Source organism: Tachysurus fulvidraco, chromosome 9, assembly GCF_022655615.1.
Source record: "Tachysurus fulvidraco isolate hzauxx_2018 chromosome 9, HZAU_PFXX_2.0, whole genome shotgun sequence".
Lineage (NCBI taxonomy): Eukaryota > Metazoa > Chordata > Actinopteri > Siluriformes > Bagridae > Tachysurus > Tachysurus fulvidraco.
The window spans coordinates 19,368,405-19,387,080 of NC_062526.1; the positions used below are offsets into that span (position 1 = coordinate 19,368,405).

Below are 18,676 nucleotides of genomic sequence, written 5' to 3' on the forward strand. Positions count from 1 at the left end.
GCAGAGTCAACCAAAATCAATAATGTATAAACACAATATACCACAGGACAGGACAGGACAGGACAGGACAGGACAGGACAGGACAGGACAGGACCCCACCATCACACAGCTGTGAAAAAAACAACTCATCATCAACTACGCAACATAAAGCGTTTCTATTGCACCAAATTAACTTAAACATTTCTAGATTACCCGTCAGTTTATATAACTGGTAATCAACCACAATTCTAGCCTTAACAGTGTTTCAAAACACTGCCTGTACATCATGTCCGGCTCTTTGTTCTATTCCGTTCCTTCTACTAATGTATATGGCTAGTTTTGCTTGGCCTAGTAAGAAATTCAACAATTGGCACACGTGTCGTTTTCTCTGCACGTACCTGTTTCCAAAGATGAAAATCTTCAAAGAAAAAGGTTTGTTAAACCGACAAAAAAATTCTTTCAGTAACTTAAAGACAGGTTCTAGTCTACAACATTTCATAAAAGCATGATAAACAGTTTCCCTTTCAAGACAAAAAGGACATTCTGGGTTCACTTCAGGATTTAAAACAGAAACAAAAGCATTAACTGCAATAATAACATGTATAATCCTCCACTGAATGTCTCCTAGCCTGATAACGGTGGCTTATACAATACTCTCCACTCTGGTTTAACAGTATCACTCACTCCCAATACTGCAAACCAAGGTGAGTCAGTTCTACTGTTCAACCACTTCTTGTTGAAAACCTTTACACATGCTTTGTAAATAGTCTTACTTGAACTTGATAGAAAGTTCTACGTACATTTTGCAGGATCCAGAAAGGCACCTGTCACCTCGTCTAGCTTAGGGGCCAAAAGTTGGAAAAAGGTCTTACGGGAACTAATGGTTTTCCATTTTCAAACCAGTCTTTCACCATCCTTAGCTCCTCAGTAGTGAGAGTGGATTTCCACCTATCTAGCAGCTGTGTGGTTAGTCGAGCTGACCTGATTCCCAGGAGTACTGCTGTGCTGTCCACCTCTGCCAGATTTGGTCCTGCAAAGTTCAGCAAGCTGCCTAATAGTACAGTCCCTGAGTTTAGAAGAACCTTGTTAAGTCCTAGCAGGTTACAATTAGTAGATGTTAAGTCCAATCGAGCCCCGTGGACTAGAGGTTCCTCTAGCAGCCAGTAGAGGGAACATGCAGCCTCCGTCCTCTGCCTGCTCAACAAACTCCACACCTTAAACAGATTTCTGTAGAACGCTGGCAATTTCAGAGTGTCAACTTTACAGGGATCCATCAGAAAGAGCGACTTACTCAGGTTCAATCCTTCTGTGCTGTTTAAAATTGAGCATGCGGCAGCTCTCCAGTTGGATTCTGCAGGTCCATTCAGAAGTTCATTCTGTAATAAGGATGCCACTAGGTTGTTGACTATTTAAACCCTTCTTCTATATGACATATTCGGTGCCAGCTATTTCCACTTTGCTAATCGGCCCTTAACCTTCTCAAGTAAGCCTTCCCAGTTGTTCATCATGTTTGCCTCATCTCCTAAAACAACCCCCAGGTATTTGAAACCCCCTCTCCTCCAAGTTAGCCCCTCTGGAAGCTTTGGATTTTCACCCGGCCAGTTCCCAAACAATAAAGTCTCACTCTTGCTCCTATTCACTTTAGTCGAGGATAGTCTAACTTAGATTAAAAGTTTAAACGCGTTGCTAGGGTGTCCACGTCGCTTTGCTTTGTTATTACAACTACAATGTCATCGGCATATGCTGCTACCTTTATGCTATTTGCACTATTTGGTAAGCGTAAACCGTTTATCTTTGCTCTAATCTGTTGTAACCCCGGTTTCTATAGCAATCGAGTACAGCATTCCAGACAGCAAACAGCCTTGTCGTACCTCTGCAAGCTTTAAAAGGAGAGCAGAAGCCACCATTTATATTCAATACACTCTCAGCATCACTATAGAGCACCTTAACTTTCTCAATGAAATCTGTGCAAAAGCTAAAAACCTGTAGAACGTCCCATAATATTTGTGCTTGACTCCGTTAAAAGCTTTCTCTTGGTCTAAGGAGATCAAACCAAAGTCTATCTTAAATCTTTTGGAGCATTCTATTACGTCTCGAATTAGCGATATACAGTCAATGATTGTTCTGCTTCGTACGCAATAGGTTTGATCCGGATGAATGACCTGAACCAGTGCTTCAGCCAACCGGTTTGCTAGGACTTTAGAAAGCAGTTTATAATCACTATACAAACGTGAGACAGGGCACCAGTTTTTTATGTCTGTTAAATTACCTTTCTTAGGAAGAAGCGTGAATACAGCCCTCCGAAAACTAACTAGCAGTGAACCTCAAGACAGGCTTTAATTGAGCACTAAAAGCACATCCTCGCACACCACATGCCGCAATGACAGGAAGTCCATCAATGCCAGGTGCTTTACCTGTCTTCATGCTCTGGAAAGCTTTGTGAAGTTCGGCCATGCTCACCGCACCTTTTGCCCCTTTTCCACCGAGGCAGTTTGAGTGCTGGTTCGGAGCCAGAGCCTAATTTAGAACCAGTTCTTTCTTTTTCGACAGCCAAAGCACCGGCTCCGAACCAGGAAAAGTGGTTCTTAAGTAGCACCAAAACGTTGCTGGTCTAGACTTAAGAACCGCTTGTGTCAGGAGCTGTGGGCGGGGCTACTGTTAGCGCATTTGATAATGTACCTTAAGTATACTAATGTTTAATATACATTTACTTTACCACAATATGATACATTATCAGCACACATGATAGTAGGTAGCTACATGCTAAGGCTACATTTTTTTCTGTGTTAACGATGAAATAACGTTATGTACTTTATCGATTACAACCTCAGTTTATATAGATTACACGGAGCCACACGTACACGTTTTATTCGCCGCGTTTGGATGCCAATGTAGGTTCGCAAAGCCATGAGCATTAACAGTAAAGCAACATCCGCCATTGTTGTTGTGTTTGTGTTTGCCGCTGCTGCGCTATCGTTGCACGTATACAGTGACGTCACACTCGGCGCTGTGATGGCTCTCTAGCCGGTGGAAAGGCAAACCGGTTCTTAGAAGGTTCGACAGTGGAACCAACTTTGAACCAGCACCAGTACTAACTCTGAACCAGCACTCGGTTCTTTCCGGTGGAAAAGAGGCATTAGAGGCCTGCACTGGCCTCCTCTGACACATGTGGAAGGTTTCTGTAGAAGCCACTGTCTGTGCTGCGTTCACTCGACACCTCACTCTTGTAGAGACCTTTATAGAAATCCAGTGCCATTTTCTTGATATCTGATTGGTCGGACAATAGTACTCCAGCCTCTGAATGTAAGGCATGAAGAAACCTATTTTGACCATTCTTCTTTTCTAGGCTGAAGAAATATTTGTTCGGTACATCCAATTGATTTACATTTAGAAGCATGACCGAACCGAGGACACCTGTGCCTTCGCTTCAAGAATCTCCAACCATTGACACTTTTTTGCAGCTAGCTGTTCTGCAATCGCCTCCTCTCGCATTGCCTCCACTAGCTCCTGAAACTGGCAAATTTCAGCTTCTAAGTCTCTTCGTAGACCTTGTTAGCTCCCTAGTGACACTAAGAGTGTATTGTTGACAGAGGTGTCTAATTTGTATCTTGCCATAATCCCACCACAGTTGAACAGTTTTAAAAGGAGTCTCTTGTTGACCTGAAATCATCCCAGAAAAACTTAAAAGAGTCTGGAAACAGCTTATCATCTAGCAATGCAGAATTAAAGTGCCAATATGAGCTTTTTGGTTTGACTCAACTCAAAATAAAAGCACATTGTACCATGCAGTGGTCCGAAAAAGCCATCGGAGTGATAAAACACTTTTTGCAAATATTCAGATGGTGTTTGAGGACATAGATTCTATCTAACCTCGCTGCGAAAGTAGAGCTGCTGTGTACATGAAACCAGGTGTAAGTCTTATTGCTGATGTTAAGCTGCCTCCAGATATCACTCAGGTCATGTGTGTTGATCAGCTGTCTAAGTCTTCTGCGAGACACCATATGTGGTTCTACATGGCTCCTGTTTATGTCCTGTTCAGTGCAGTTAACCCCCCCCCCCCCCAAAAAAAAACAGATACTCCTCTCCACTACCACCTTGTAGAGTTTCCCAAAGTTTATTAAAAAAAACTCATTTCAATTGCAGCTGTTGGCACATATAAACACAATAGCAAATAAACACAAAAGTGTGCGTCTCAACAACCGCTTTCACTTTTAATAGTCTGCCTTTTACAATCTCATTTACTTCATAAGAAGTGGGAATAAAGTTCCTTGAGAAAAGTATTGCAACCCCACCACTAACAGAGGAGTTGTGACTAAAGATAGAGACTCCTCCCCATTCTCTCTTCCAATCTATAACAGTTTTAACATCAGTATGTGTTTTCTGCAAGAATACAACATCTGCTTTCTTCTGTAAAAGCACTTCATAAAGCTCTGCTCTTTTTGTACAATCCCTAGCTCCATTTAGATTTAAGGAGGCTATCTGGACTTTGCTCATTATGAGTAAGACAAGGGTTAAATACCACATAAAAAAATGACACACTGTTTTTCCTCATGTCTTTACACACCCTTACTTTCTTCATCATTCGTTTCAGCAATGAGTTTCCTCACAATTTTCTTCAGTCTGTACACTTCTTTATTTGAAAAACAACCCTCTGCCGTTAGACACTTTGCCTTCTCAATAAATTGATTTAGGTCAGGAAAATATTCACTGACCCTCACTCTCCTTCTGTTCTTGGTTGACCTTAGAAACAGTTTAATGTCCTCTGCATCATAACTCCTGCTCAAACACTCAGCCTGTGATAGAGAGGCCCTGGAGTCAGACATCTCACTATCACTATCATGTTCTTCACTTTCAGCTACGTCCGCTTTTTTAACAAGTCTGAGGCCGTCATTTTTATTACTTTTTTCCTTTAGATTGAAAAGATTTAAAGATTCTCTGTTCTGCCGCCATTTCGATGCCATCGTCGTTAATCATTGTTAAGAAAATGTAAATAAAACTGGGCTGAAAATATACTTGAATAGTTCAACTTCAAGTATGATTAGAGTAAGAATAACTTGTTACTTTTTCATATTTCTGCAGGTTTTATATTTCAAACAATGTTACTGTAGTGTATCAGGTTTGTTTTTTATAATACAGATGTATCTCAGTCTACCTCAGTTTTATTTATGTTTACAAAACTCTGCACATATTTTACACACTTTATTCACCAGAAGGTGAACAGCGTGAACTTGCTAGCATTAAACTTGCACTAAATTCTCAGGTTTCTCTATGTTTATATTTAACACTTTTTATTACACTTTATTAAGCATTTATTACATTTTATTTCATTTTGCACCTTAAATGTTAAGAGATAATAGTTAAGTGTTCATCGTGACTTTAGACTTATGTTTACATTTTATTTATTTGAGTTTTCCTGGTTGTTGACATTTCTGTCTTAATAACTGAGGGGATTATGATCAGAGGAAGGTTAAGTTTAAAATAAAAATGTTTAAATGTAATATATTTTTCTCCTGGTACTTATTTTAAATGGGTAAAAAAAAATCAATAACTATAGATATCGACCGATATGAAACACTGATATCGTGATACAGTTTTCAGCCATATCGCCCAGCCCTAGTGAAAAGCAGAACCCCAGAGCAGCAGTATTCTCACATTCTCACTATTCTTGGAACAGGAAATGAGAAAAAACTGATGATCTGCTGCTTCCTCTGAGATTCTGCAGAATGAAGCAGATGCACACTGCGCTGTCCCATAATGCAACGGGGCACAGAAGAGCTGTGAGAATAAAACATAGAGGAAGAAGGGCGGTGACTCTGTTTAAGTGCTGTGGAGATAAACATTGTTCCTTCTGCTTCATCTGTACTTGTTTACCTACACCTGAATAAACTCATAACCTGATGAACGTTTAAACATAAAAAAAGGTTTGTCGGTTATTACGATGTCAAAAGTCATATGAAAATAACAACATGGCGGCTGCGGTTATATACTGAATATATATATTAGTTGGGTAATAGAGTAATAAGGAATTAGTGTATTAGGGTTAAATGAAGTGAACTCAGTTCTCAGTATCAGACTCTCACAGGTTCACACCAGGGCTGCTTCAATCTGTTCATGATCTTATTGTGCAGAATTATCTATCTATCTATCTGTCTGTCTGTCTGTCTGTCTGTCTATCTATCTATCTGAGACCGTGTGCTGCTGAGCCATCTAATATGGAGGACAATTAACTTATATATATTGAACAGTATTTGGCTTCGGCAGCAACCCTGTCTCACTTCATGTTCCTGAGGGAAGAATTGTGTTCTTTTGTTGTATTTAGTTGTTTAACAGTGAATGTGCTGACATAGAAAGGGTCTAAATCTGTTCTCATATAATCTACTGTACAGTTGCCAAGAGGTGAGCAGAACATGTACCTTCCCAAAGAGTGTCCTCATGTCCTTCTGTTAACAATGTATTCCATACTATTACACGCGTGTGTTGTAGTCTTTCAAAAGTGCGTTATTTGAACGGAGAAGCACTGGTACGCGCAGCGTGCACGCGCAGTCAGAGCTGGAGGCGTTATCTATAACGTTAATCGGCGGACAGCAACTAAAAGCAGTGAAATGTCACTATTCTTATTACCAGAGTTGTCATATAAAACATAGAACTATTCTTGTTTTAAATTCTCACTGAGGACTAAGCCCCCCAAAGATGAAATCCTAGAACTGCCCCTGGTGTCAACCCAAAAAACACGAAGTGCTTAATTTAATTAACATTAATTTTGTCATTTGTAAAACATCACAATAATTTTGAGTTGTTTTCAAGGACAGAGCTGGAATCTCCCTACAGTTTGGGATATGGCCTTGGTGATACACTTGGTATACATTATATTTCCAAAAGTATTGGGTCACCTGACCTTTCCTACTATATGTGGGTGTTTTCTGATCTCATCCCTACTGAACATGTGAACGCTGACTCCCCCCTATACCTCACCTACATCAGTGCCTTACTTTCGTAACAATCTTGTGGCTGATGAACACAAATATCCATCAGCACACTCCAAAATTATATATTCATACACACACACACACACACACACACACACACACACACACACACACACACACACACACACACACACACAGTAGTAGTAACTTTTTACTTAAGTACATGCCAGAGCCCATACTTCTTTACTTTAACTTGAGTAAAAGAGTGTAGTCACTACTTCTACTTTTACTGGAGTCTTTTAAAAAATGAGTATCCGTACTCCTACTTGAGTAAAGGATGTGTTTACTTTTGCCACCTCTGCTGAGCAGCACGTACCGAATCACTCACAGTAGATTCTAAACACAATAGATGGCGGCAGTGAGTGATACAGTTAAAGCGGAAGCGGGAAAAAAATTCAGATTCTGGACTTTTAAAGCAGCAAAAAATAAAAGTCTAAGCACTAATATTGATCCTTATAAGCAGTTAAACACAAAAAGCAGAAGTAAAGATAAAGTAGATTAAAGTAGATAGTGAGTGTGTGTGTGTGTGTGTGTGTGTGTGTGTGTGTGTGTGTGTGTGTGTGTGTGTGTGTGTGTGTGTGTGTTTCAGGCCCCGACTTCACCAGACCGTTATAAACCCCACCCTGTTCCAGATCCTCTATAACACACCGACACCGAGCTGATCGTTCATCATTAAAATAATCACACTACACTTACATTACAGCTCTGTATCAACACATTCCAGTGTGTAAACCTCAATCTGCTGTGTATAATACTGGAATATCTGTAATCTACTCACCAGGAGAAGCGCTTTACTTTTCTCTCGCTTTTGACTCGAGTACAATACAGAAAAACACACCCTGTTCTCTACTTTCGCTTTCGTACATCCTGTGACGTCATCACTCGTGTGTGTGTGTGTGTGTGTGTGTGTGTGTTTCAGGCCCCGACTTCACCAGACCGTTATAAACCCCACCCTGTTCCAGATCCGCTATAACACACCGACACCGAGCTGATCGTTCACCATTAACATAATCACACTTGACTTACATTACAGCTCTGTATCAACACATTCCAGTGTGTAAACCTCAATCTGCAGTGTATAATACTGGAATATCTTTCTCTTTCATATTTTTTACATTTTATTAAAACATGTTCTATGGTTTCTGGTTGATTGCAATAAACACATTGGCATGATTCATGTTTTCCTATTTTCAACAGAGAATGATTTAATCCAGTATGACCTATTCGTATACGTGAAATAATTGTATCTTCTTTTCTGTTCCTGACAACATATGTAACATTTCCTACTTGCTGTTGAATATTATACATAAACCTACCCTTGCTATCACCATTCCATGCCTCTTGCCATTTGTTATTTATGAATTATCCCTTTATTAATTAATTTTCCCTTTAACTTCATTTTTGCTTAGAGACACTTGAATATCTATTTCTGAGTGTTTAAGAGCTTCCTTAGCTAGTTTATCTACCACTTCATTTGCCTCCACTCCCACATGAGCAGGAACCCACAACAAAGTTATCAAGCTTACTTTGCTGATTCTTAATAAACTTGCAAGTATCTCATATATAATGTCTTGTCTTGATTATTTTAGTCCACTTCCAAGACTCGATAGTGCTGCGTAAGAATCAGAACAGATTACAACTAAGCTTGGTTTTACTTCCTCTACCCACTGGAGGGCTACCACCATAGCAATTAATTCTGTTGCGTAGACAGATACATGATCAGTTATTCTTTTTTTAATACTATATGAAATTGTGGAATATATACTGCAGCAGCGGTTCTACCAGAGATAGGGTCTGTAGAACCATCTGTGTATATACAGTATGTGACCATGGTGAATAACTCTGGTCTACATACTGTTGTGCAATGATGTTCTTAGGGGTATCTTCCTCATTCTTCAATTTAACTTGTATTTGAAAATCTACATTAGGCATTGGAAAAAACCATGGTGGGATTTTGGATACTATCACAGTTGGACTTATATCGCAGTCAGCAATACCAACTACTTCTGCTTCTCTTTTAGCAATCCATCCAAAGCTCTTAATATTTTTATTTCCATGCTCCCAGCATACTTCAGTCACCCCCTTTACTGGATGAGACTCTTCATGTCCTTTCAAATCCACCCAATAGTTCATTCTCATTTTATACCTACGAAGGTGTAAAGGAGCTTCCCTTATCTCTACCTGCATAGCTGCAATGGGAGATGTTTTAAAAGCCCCACAACATATTCTTAAAGCTTGATTCTGCATTGTTTCTTTTTCAGAATAGATTCAGATGCAAATCCAAAAATAATACTTCCATAATCTAAACTTGGTCTAATTAATGAACAGTAAATTCTTTTCAAGGATAATCTAGAAGCTCCCCATTCTACCCTGAATAAACATCTTAAAATGTTTATTCCTTTCTTACATTTATTAATCAACTTTTTAGCATGTGTTGCAAACGTCAATCTAGATTCCATCCACATACCAAGATATTTAACTACCGGGACTTGCTCCAGTTCCAGATTGTATAACTTTAACTTAACTTCTGGTACTTTTTCCCTTTTGTAAAACATATAACTTGGCTTTTAGCCACTGATAATCTAAAACTCCAATTATTTGCCCATACCTCCACTTTATCTACAGCTTTTTGTAGTCCTTGGGTCACACATGCAATATTACGTCCACTTTTCCATATTGCCTTGTCATCTGCAAATAATGCCATTCCAATGTCACTCTTAATATTGCAAAAAATATCATTAATCATAATATTAAAAAATACTGGGCTGCATACACTTCCTTGGGGAGATCCATTATCTATCTTGTAAGTCTTTGAATACTCTACTCCTATCCAATTGTTCTTTCTAGAAGAAAATCCATAATCCAGTTGTATAACTTTCCTCCAATTCCCATGCATTTAAAGTTTGATTAAAAGTCCTTCTTTCCAAAGCATATCATATGCCTTCTCGATATCAAATAAAACCCCTACCAATACTTTATTTGCTTGAGCTTTTCTAATATCTGCTTCTAAACTTAAAACAGCATCCATAGTATTCCAACCTGCCCTAAATCCACTCTGATAATGTGATAGGAGACCTTTTATTTCCAATATATAATTTAGTCTTCGTATAATAATTTTTCCAGCAGCTTGCATAAATTAGAAGTTAAAGCAATAGGCCTATAATTATTTGGATTAGATTTATCCATACCAGGTTTGCCAGCTGGTACTATTATTCCATGCTTCCATGAATAAGGAATCTGTCCTGCATTCCATCTTATTGAATAGATTTAAAATAATATTTAAAGATCCATCTGATAGATGATGAATCATAACAAAACATATGTCATCTTTTCCAGGAGATGAATGTTTAGCTCTCCCTAGTGCCATCTTCAATTCATACATAGTAAATTCTGCATCCATATCCTCACCAGAAGGACTTCTTTTCATCATTAAAACTGGATATTTATTTTTGTTCTGAATTCTACTCTTTTTAACATCCTCTGATACATTATTATCAATATGGTATGGACTTTTAGCTAACATTTCAGCTTTTTCATTATCTGTCACTGCTATACTTTCTTCATCATTTTTTAAAACAGGTAAAGATTCACTTACATCAATATCCTCTCCTATTGTTGTACACCAATCTCTCCAGTACTTCGTTTTAGCTCCTCTTACTATTCTTCTTACTTCAGCTTGAGCTTTCTTATACTTAATGAAATCTTCAAATAATTTAGACTTTTTAATTTTTCAAAATGCTTTATTCCTATTGTGTATAGCCTCACTACACTGATCTGTCCCTTTTTCCCTATAACATTATCTGTTACTTTATACAATACTCTACATATTTCTCCATTACATTCATCTAGATCTTCCACCTTATTCAGGTCTAATGATGATAGTTCTACTTCACTTAGATATTTATATGCTTCCCAATTTGCTTTACTGAATCTCCATCTTGACTGAACTCAAAATAAAAGCACATTGTAACATGCAGTTGTCCCAAAAAGCCATCGGAGTGATAAAACACTTTTTGCAAATATTCAGATGGTGTTTGAGGACATAGATTCTATCTAACCTCGCTGCGAAAGTAGAGCTGCTGTGTACATGAAACCAGGTGTAAGTCTTATTGCTGATGTTAAGCTGCCTCCAGACATCACTCAGGTCATGTGTGTTGATCAGCTGTCTAAGTCTTCTGCGAGACACCATATGTGGTTCAACATGGTTCCTGTCTATGTCCTGTTCAGTGTAGTTAACCCCCCACCCCCACCCACCCAGCCACCCACCCACCCACCCAAAACAGATACTCCTCTCCACTACCACCTTGTAGAGTTTCGTAAAGTTTATTCAAAAAACAAATTTCAATTGCAGCTGTTGGCACATATACGCAAATAAACACAAAAGTGTGCGTCTCAACAACCGCTTTCACTTTTAATAGTCTGCCTTTTACAATCTCATTTACTTCATAAGAAGTGGGAATAAAGTTCCTTGAGAAAAGTATTGCAACCCCACCACTAACAGAGGAGTTGTGACTAAAGATAGAGACTCCTCAACATTCTCTCTTCCAATCTATAACAGTTTTAACATCAGTATGTGTTTCCTGCAGGAATACAACATCTGCTTTCTTCTGTAAAAGCACTTCATAAAGCTCTGCTCTTTTTGTACAATCCCTAGCTCCATTTAGCTTTAAGGAGGCTATCTGGACTTTGCTCATTATGAGTAAGACAAGGGTTAAATACCACATAATAAATGACACACTGTTTTTCCTCATGTCTTTACACACCCTTACTTTCTTCATCATTCGTTTCAGCAATGAGTTTCCTCACAATTTTCTTCAGTCTGTACACTTCTTTATTTGAAAAACAACCCTCTGCCGTTAGACACTTTGCCTTCTCAATAAATTGATTTAGGTCAGGAAAATATTCACTGACCCTCACTCCCCTTCTGTTCTTGGTTGACCTTAGAAACAGTTTAATGTCCTCTGCATCATAACTCCTGCTCAAACACTCAGCCTGTGATAGAGAGGTGCTGGAGTCAGACATCTCACTATCACTATCATGTTCTTCACTTTCAGCTACGTCCGCTTTTTTAACAAGTCTGAGGCCGTCATTTTTATTACTTTTTTCCTTTTTATTTAGATTGAAAAGATTTAAAGATTCTCTGTTCTGCCGCCATTTCGATGCCATCGTTGTTAATCATTGTCTCGCCTATTTGAGAAACCGGGTTGGTTTGTACACCGTGTGCACCGTGTAACACCCCCGTTTCCACCTCTGAATGTTGTACATTAGTTACATCCTCACTGTGTTCTGTACCTGTGACCGTGTTGTGTACTAAGGTGGACCGGGCTTCAGCTGACTCGTCCGTACTCATTCTCTCCCTCGCCGGTACTGGGTCTGCTTCAGCCCAGTTAGACTCGGGTGTTTGTTGTACTGATGGTTCAGCGCTAGTGTTCTGTGACTTAATGCTGTTGTATTTATTAAATCGGTCGAGACAGGTGAGGACTAGGTGACCTTCCTTACCACAGGATAAACACCTCATTTTACCGGTAGTGGCAAACACTACATAATCAAAACCTTCTATATGGAATTTAAACTCTATGTCGAGTTCAGCATTATCTTTAACAATCATGTACACAAATCTCCTAAAAGAAGCGACCTCTTTGAGAAATGGTGACTTGCTTGTGATCGGTATCTCTTTAACTGAGGAAACAGGTTTTCCGTGGCGAGAAAGGGTTTGAATAAGATTTTATCACTAATAAACGGTTGGACGTTGGAGAGAGTAACTTTCCTCGATGGCGTGGAAAGTGGCAGGACATCAGTGAGCACTCCCTTTATTACTATTCTACTGGCTACCAATCCAGTCACTTTTTCAACAGTACTGAGAAACACAACAGTTGCGTAGTTCATCCTGGAGGCGGCCATGATACACTCATAGCCTACAACTTCCCCTATGGCCAAACACACGTCTTCAACACTGGCTGCAGACGCCATTTTAACACCATGGTGCCGTGTGGAAGTGTTTAATTTAAGACCCCTCGGGCCGCCATGCTTCCCCTATAAAGGGTTACACACGGCCCTCGGAGACAAAAACACCAACAAGGAAACAGTCAAAAGTGCACAAACTCTTACTAACTAGAGAAAGAAACGAAAAGTAAAAAGAAAGATACAAAGTAATGAAAAAAGAGCTGCAATAGTCACTCTCACCCAACCGTGCTCCCACTCACACGACGCTTTGCCCACTCACTCACACATGTGCAGAGAGAAAGAGAGACAAAGAGAGAGAGAGAGAGACAGAGACAAAGAGGGAGAGAGAGAGAGAGAGAGAGAGAGAGAGAGAGAGAGAGAGAGAGAGAGAGAGAAACAGACAGAGAGAGAGAGACAGAGACAAAGGGGGGGAGAGAGAGAGAGAGAGTGAGAGCGCGATAGAGAGAGAGAGAGGGAGAGAGAGAGAGAGAGAGAGAGAGAGAGATGATCTATAGAGACTTGAACACCCACCCCTGCTCTCTCCCTGACATCAACACAGAACATAGAAGCAATTTTATATTAGGACAACATTACCTAAGAAATTTGACCAACCTTCCCCGCCACTACTTCAACATGAGGGTCAACAAAAAAGGAAAGGATCTGCTGCAGCTCTGTCAAAGCTTGGCTCTGTACATTGTTAACAGAAGGACATGAGGACACTCTTTGGGAAGGTACACGTTCTGCTCACCTCTTGGCAACAGTACAGTAGATTATATGAGAACAGATTTAGACCCTTTCTATGTCAGCACATTTACTGTTAAACAACTAAATACAACAAAAGAACACAATTCTTCCCTCAGGAATGTGAAGTGAGACAGGGTTGCTGCCGAAGCCAAATACTGTTCAATATATATATAAATTAATTGTGCTCCATATTAGATGGCTCAGCAGCACACGGTCTCACATAGACAGACAGACAGACAGACAGACAGACAGACAGACAGACAGACAGACAGACAGACAGACAGATAGATAGATAGATAGATAGATAGATAGATAGATAGATAGATAGATAGATAGATAGATAGATAGATAGATAGATAATTCTGCACAATAAGATCATGAACAGATTGAAGCAGCGCTGGTGTGAACCTGAGAGATTCTGATACTGAGAACTGAGTTCACTTCATTTTACCCTAATACACTAATTCCTTATTACTCTATTACCCAACTAACCTACTACAGAGGGTGAAAAGTAGGGCTGGGCGATAAAATGATAACTATATGTATCGTGATACATGTGTGACCAATATCAATATAAAATGTGTTCAATAAAACCTTTGATATTTTTTATTCTTCGTCAGAAGAAAACAGAGGTTGCGAAGCAAATTTGGTTGCATTAACAAAAGTGCTCACTCTCTGGTAACCTAGCAACGTAGGGAGTGACCAGCTAACAGCCAATCATGTAACAGTATCACTTTTGGTTGTGCCATATTGTTGTCTCGTGCTGGTCTGCTGGGTTCCTCTTCAGTAACCGGCGACTGATAAGCAGAAAATGAGCTGCAGCAAGTGAGGAAATTGTAAATAAAACTGGGCTGAAAATATACTTGAATAGTTCAACTTCAAGTTTGATTAGAGTAAGAATAACTTGTTACTTTTTCATATTTCTGCAGGTTTTATATTTTAAACAATGTTACTGTGGTGTATCAGGTTTGTTTTTTATATTACAGATGTATCTCAGTCTACCTCAGTTTTATTTATGTTTACAAAACACTGCACATATTTTACACACTTTATTCACCAGAAGGTGAACAGCGTGAACTTCCTAGCACTAAACTTGCACTAAATTCTCAGGTTTCTCTATGTTTATATTTAACACTTTGCACTATTTTATTACACTTTATTAAGCATTTCTTACATTTTATTTCATTTTGCACCTTAAATGTTAAGAGATAATTGTTAAGTGTTCATCGTGACTTTAGACTTATGTTTACATTTTATTTATTTGAGTTTTCCTGGTTGTTGACATTTCTGTCTTAATAACTGAGGGGATTATGATCAGAGGAAGGTTAAGTTTAAAATAAAAATATTTAAATGTAATATATTTTTCTCCTGGTCCTTTTTAAATGGGTCAAAAAATATCAATAACTATAGATATCGACCGATATGGAACACTGATATCATGATACAGTTTTCAGCCATATCGCCCAGCCCTAGTGAAAAGCAGAACCCCAGAGCAGCAGTATTCTCACATTCTCACTATTCTTGGAACAGGAAATGAGAAAAAACTGATGATCTGCTGCTTCCGTTGAGATTCTGCAGAATGAAGCAGATGCACACTGCGCTGTCCCATAATGCAACGGGGCACAGAAGAGCTGTGAGAATAAAACATAGAGGAAGAAGGGCGGTGACTCTGTTTAAGTGCTGTGGAGATAAACATTGTTACTTCTGCTTCATCTGTATTTGTTTAACTACACCTGAATAAACTCATAACCTGATGAAGGTTTAAACATAAAAAAAGGTTTGTCGGTTATTACAATGTCAAAAGTCATATATATATATATATATATGTATATACTGTATATATATGTATGTATATACTGTATATATATATGTATGTATATACTGATCAGCAGAGGTGGGAAGTAACGGAGTAAAAATACTTTGTTACTGTACTTAAGTAAAGTTTTCTGGTATCAGTACTTTACTCCACTATTTATTTTTCGAGCAGTCAGAGCTGGAGGCGTTTATCTATAACGTTAATCGGCGGAAAGACGCAAAGACGGCAACGAAAAGCAGTGAAATTTCACTATTCTTATTACCAGAGTTGTCATATAATATATAATATAGAACTCTTCTTGTTTTAAATTCTCACTGAGGGCTAAAACCCCTAAAGATGAAATCCTCGAACTGCCCCTGGTGTCAACCCAAAAAACACGAAATGCTTAATTTAATTAACATTAATTTTGTCATTTGTAAAACAATCACAATAATTTTGCTGGAATCTCCCAACAGTTTGGGATATGGCCTTGGTGATACACTTGGTATACATTATATTCCAAAAGTATTGGGTCACCTGACCTTTCCTGCTATATGTGGTTGTTTTCTGATCTCATCCCTACTGAACCCTTTGGGATGAATGTGAACGCTGACTCCACCCTACCTCACCTACATCAGTGCCTTACTTTCGTAACAATCTTGTGGCTGATGAGCACAAATATCCATCAGCACACTCCAAAATTATATATTCATACACACACACACACACACACACACACACACACACACACACACACACACACACACACACACATAAGACATGACGTCCAGTTACCAGCATGACACTAAACAGGTAGTAGTAAAGGCGACTTTTTACTCAAGTACATGCCAGAGCCCATACTTCTTTACTTTAACTTGAGTAAAAGAGTGTAGTCACTACTTCTACTTTTACTGGAGTCTTTTAAAAAAAAATGAGTATCTGTACTTCTACTTGAGTAAAGGATGTGTTTACTTTTGCCACCTCTGCTGAGCAGCACGTACCGAATCACTCACAGTAGATTCTAAACACAATAGATGGCGGCAGTGACTTATACAGTTAAAGCGAAAGCGGGAAAAAAATTCAGATTCTGGACTTTTAAAGCAGCAAAAAATAAAAATCTAAGCGCTAATATTGATCCTTATAAGCAGTTAAACAAAAAGGGCAGAAGTAAAGATAAAGTAGATCGTGTGTGTGTGTGTGTGTGTGTGTGTGTGTGTGTGTGTGTGTGTGTGTGTGTGTGTGTGTGTGTGTGTGTGTGTGTGTGTGTGTGTTTCAGGCCCCGACTTCACCAGACCGTTATAAACCCCACCCTGTTCCAGATCCGCTATAACACACCGACACCGAGCTGATCGTTCACCATTAAAATAATCACACTACACTTACATTACAGCTCTGTATCAACACATTCCAGTGTGTAAACCTCAATCTGCTGTGTATAATACTGGAATATCTGTAATCTACTCACCAGGAGAAGCGCTTTACTTTTCTCTCGCCTTTGTCTCGATTAAACTACAGAAAAACACACCCTGTTCTCTACTTTCGCTTTCGTACATCCTGTGACGTCATCACTCTAGTGTGTGTGTGTGTGTGTGTGTGTGTGTGTGTGTGTGTGTGTGTGTGTGTGTGTGTGTGTGTGTGTGTGTGTGTGTGTGTGTGTGTGTGTGTTTCAGGCCCCGACTTCACCACACGTTATAAACCCCACCCTGTTCCAGATCCGCTATAACACACCGACACCGAGCTGATCGTTCATCATTAACATAATCACACTTGACTTACATTACAGCTCTGTATCAACACATTCCAGTGTGTAAACCTCAATCTGCAAGGTATAATACTGGAATATCTTTCTCTTTCATATTTTTTACATTTTATTAAAACATGTTCTATGGTTTCTGGTTGATTGCAATAAACACATTGGCATGATTCATGTTTTCCTATTTTCAACAGAGAATGATTTAATCCAGTATGACCAATTCATATTCGTGAAATAATTGTATCTTCTTCTCTGTTCCTGACAACATATCTTCCATTTCCTACTTGCTGTTGAATATTATACATAAACCTACCCTTGCTATCACCATTCCATGCCTCTTGCCATTTGTTATTTATGAATTATCCCTTTATTAATTAATTTTCCCTTTAACTTCATTTTTGCTTAGAGCCACTTGAATATCTATTTCTGAGTGTTTAAGAGCTTCCTTAGCTTGTTTATCTACCACTTCATTTGCCTCCACTCCCACATGAGCAGGAACCCACAACAAAGTTATCAAGCTTACTTTGCTGATTCTTAATAAACTTGCAAGTATCTCATATATAATGTCTTGTCTTGATTATTTTAGTCCTCTTCCAAGACTCGATAGTGCTGCGTAAGAATCAGAACAGATTACAACTAAGCTTGGTTTTACTTCCTCTACCCACTGGAGGGCTACCACCATAGCAATTAATTCTGTTGCGTAGACAGATACATGATCAGTTATTCTTTTTTTAATACTATATGAAATTGTGGAATATATACTGCAGCAGCAGTTCTACCAGAGATGGGGTCTGTAGAACCATCTGTGTATATACAGTATGTGACCATGGTGAATAACTCTGGTCTACATACTGTTGGGCAATGATGTTCTTAGGGGTATCTTCCTCATTCTTCATTTTAACTTGTATTTGAAAATCTACATTAGGCATTGGAAAAAACCATGGTGGGATTTTGGATACTATCACAGTTGGACTTATATCGCAGTCAGCAATACCAACTACTTCTGCTTCTCTTTTAGCAATCCATCCAAAGCTCTTAATATTTTTATTTCCATGCTCCCAGCATACTTCAGTCACCCCCTTTACTGGATGAGACTCTTCATGTCCTTTCAAATCCACCCAATAGTTCATTCTTATTTTATACCTACGAAGGTGTAAAGGAGCTTCCCTTATCTCTACCTGCATAGCTGCAACGGGAGATGTTTACAAAATATTCTTAAAGCTTGATTCTGCATTATTTCAATCTTTTACAGAATAGATTCAGATGCAAATCCAAAAATAATACTTCCATAATCTAAACTTGGTCTAATTAATGAACAGTAAATTATTTTCAAGGATAATCTAGAAGCTCCCCATTCTACCCTGAATAAACATCTTAAAATGTTTACTCCTTTCTTACATTTATTAATCAACTTTTTAGCATGAGTTGGAAATCTAGATTCCATCTAGATTCCAACTAGATTAAATCTAGATTCCA

At 38.7% G+C, this 18,676-nt stretch overlaps 2 protein-coding genes across 17 annotated transcripts in view; both read right to left on the reverse strand.

The window, feature by feature from the left end:
• The window catches only part of LOC113637378 (interaptin-like), a 482,239-nt gene that overhangs the window by 394,375 nt on the left and 69,188 nt on the right, over positions 1 to 18,676 (reverse strand). Inside the window, exon 1 of one of the 16 annotated variants that reach the window (XM_047818489.1) lies at positions 16,913 to 17,043. The exons of 11 other annotated variants lie outside the window; for them this stretch is intronic. Coding sequence is in view for 1 of the 5 variants with exons in the window: in XM_047818487.1 (XP_047674443.1) it covers positions 42 to 102 (61 nt within the window). In the remaining 4 variants the exon portion in view is untranslated. Of the gene's footprint in view, positions 1 to 41; positions 110 to 7,743; positions 7,863 to 16,912; positions 17,044 to 18,676 lie in introns of those variants that run through there. 4 more of the 16 variants (XM_047818490.1, XM_047818492.1, XM_047818491.1 and 1 more) reach the window with 4 other exon arrangements.
• The window catches only part of LOC113637369 (serine protease FAM111A-like), a 200,972-nt gene that overhangs the window by 50,497 nt on the left and 131,799 nt on the right, over positions 1 to 18,676 (reverse strand). The window lies entirely within an intron of this gene.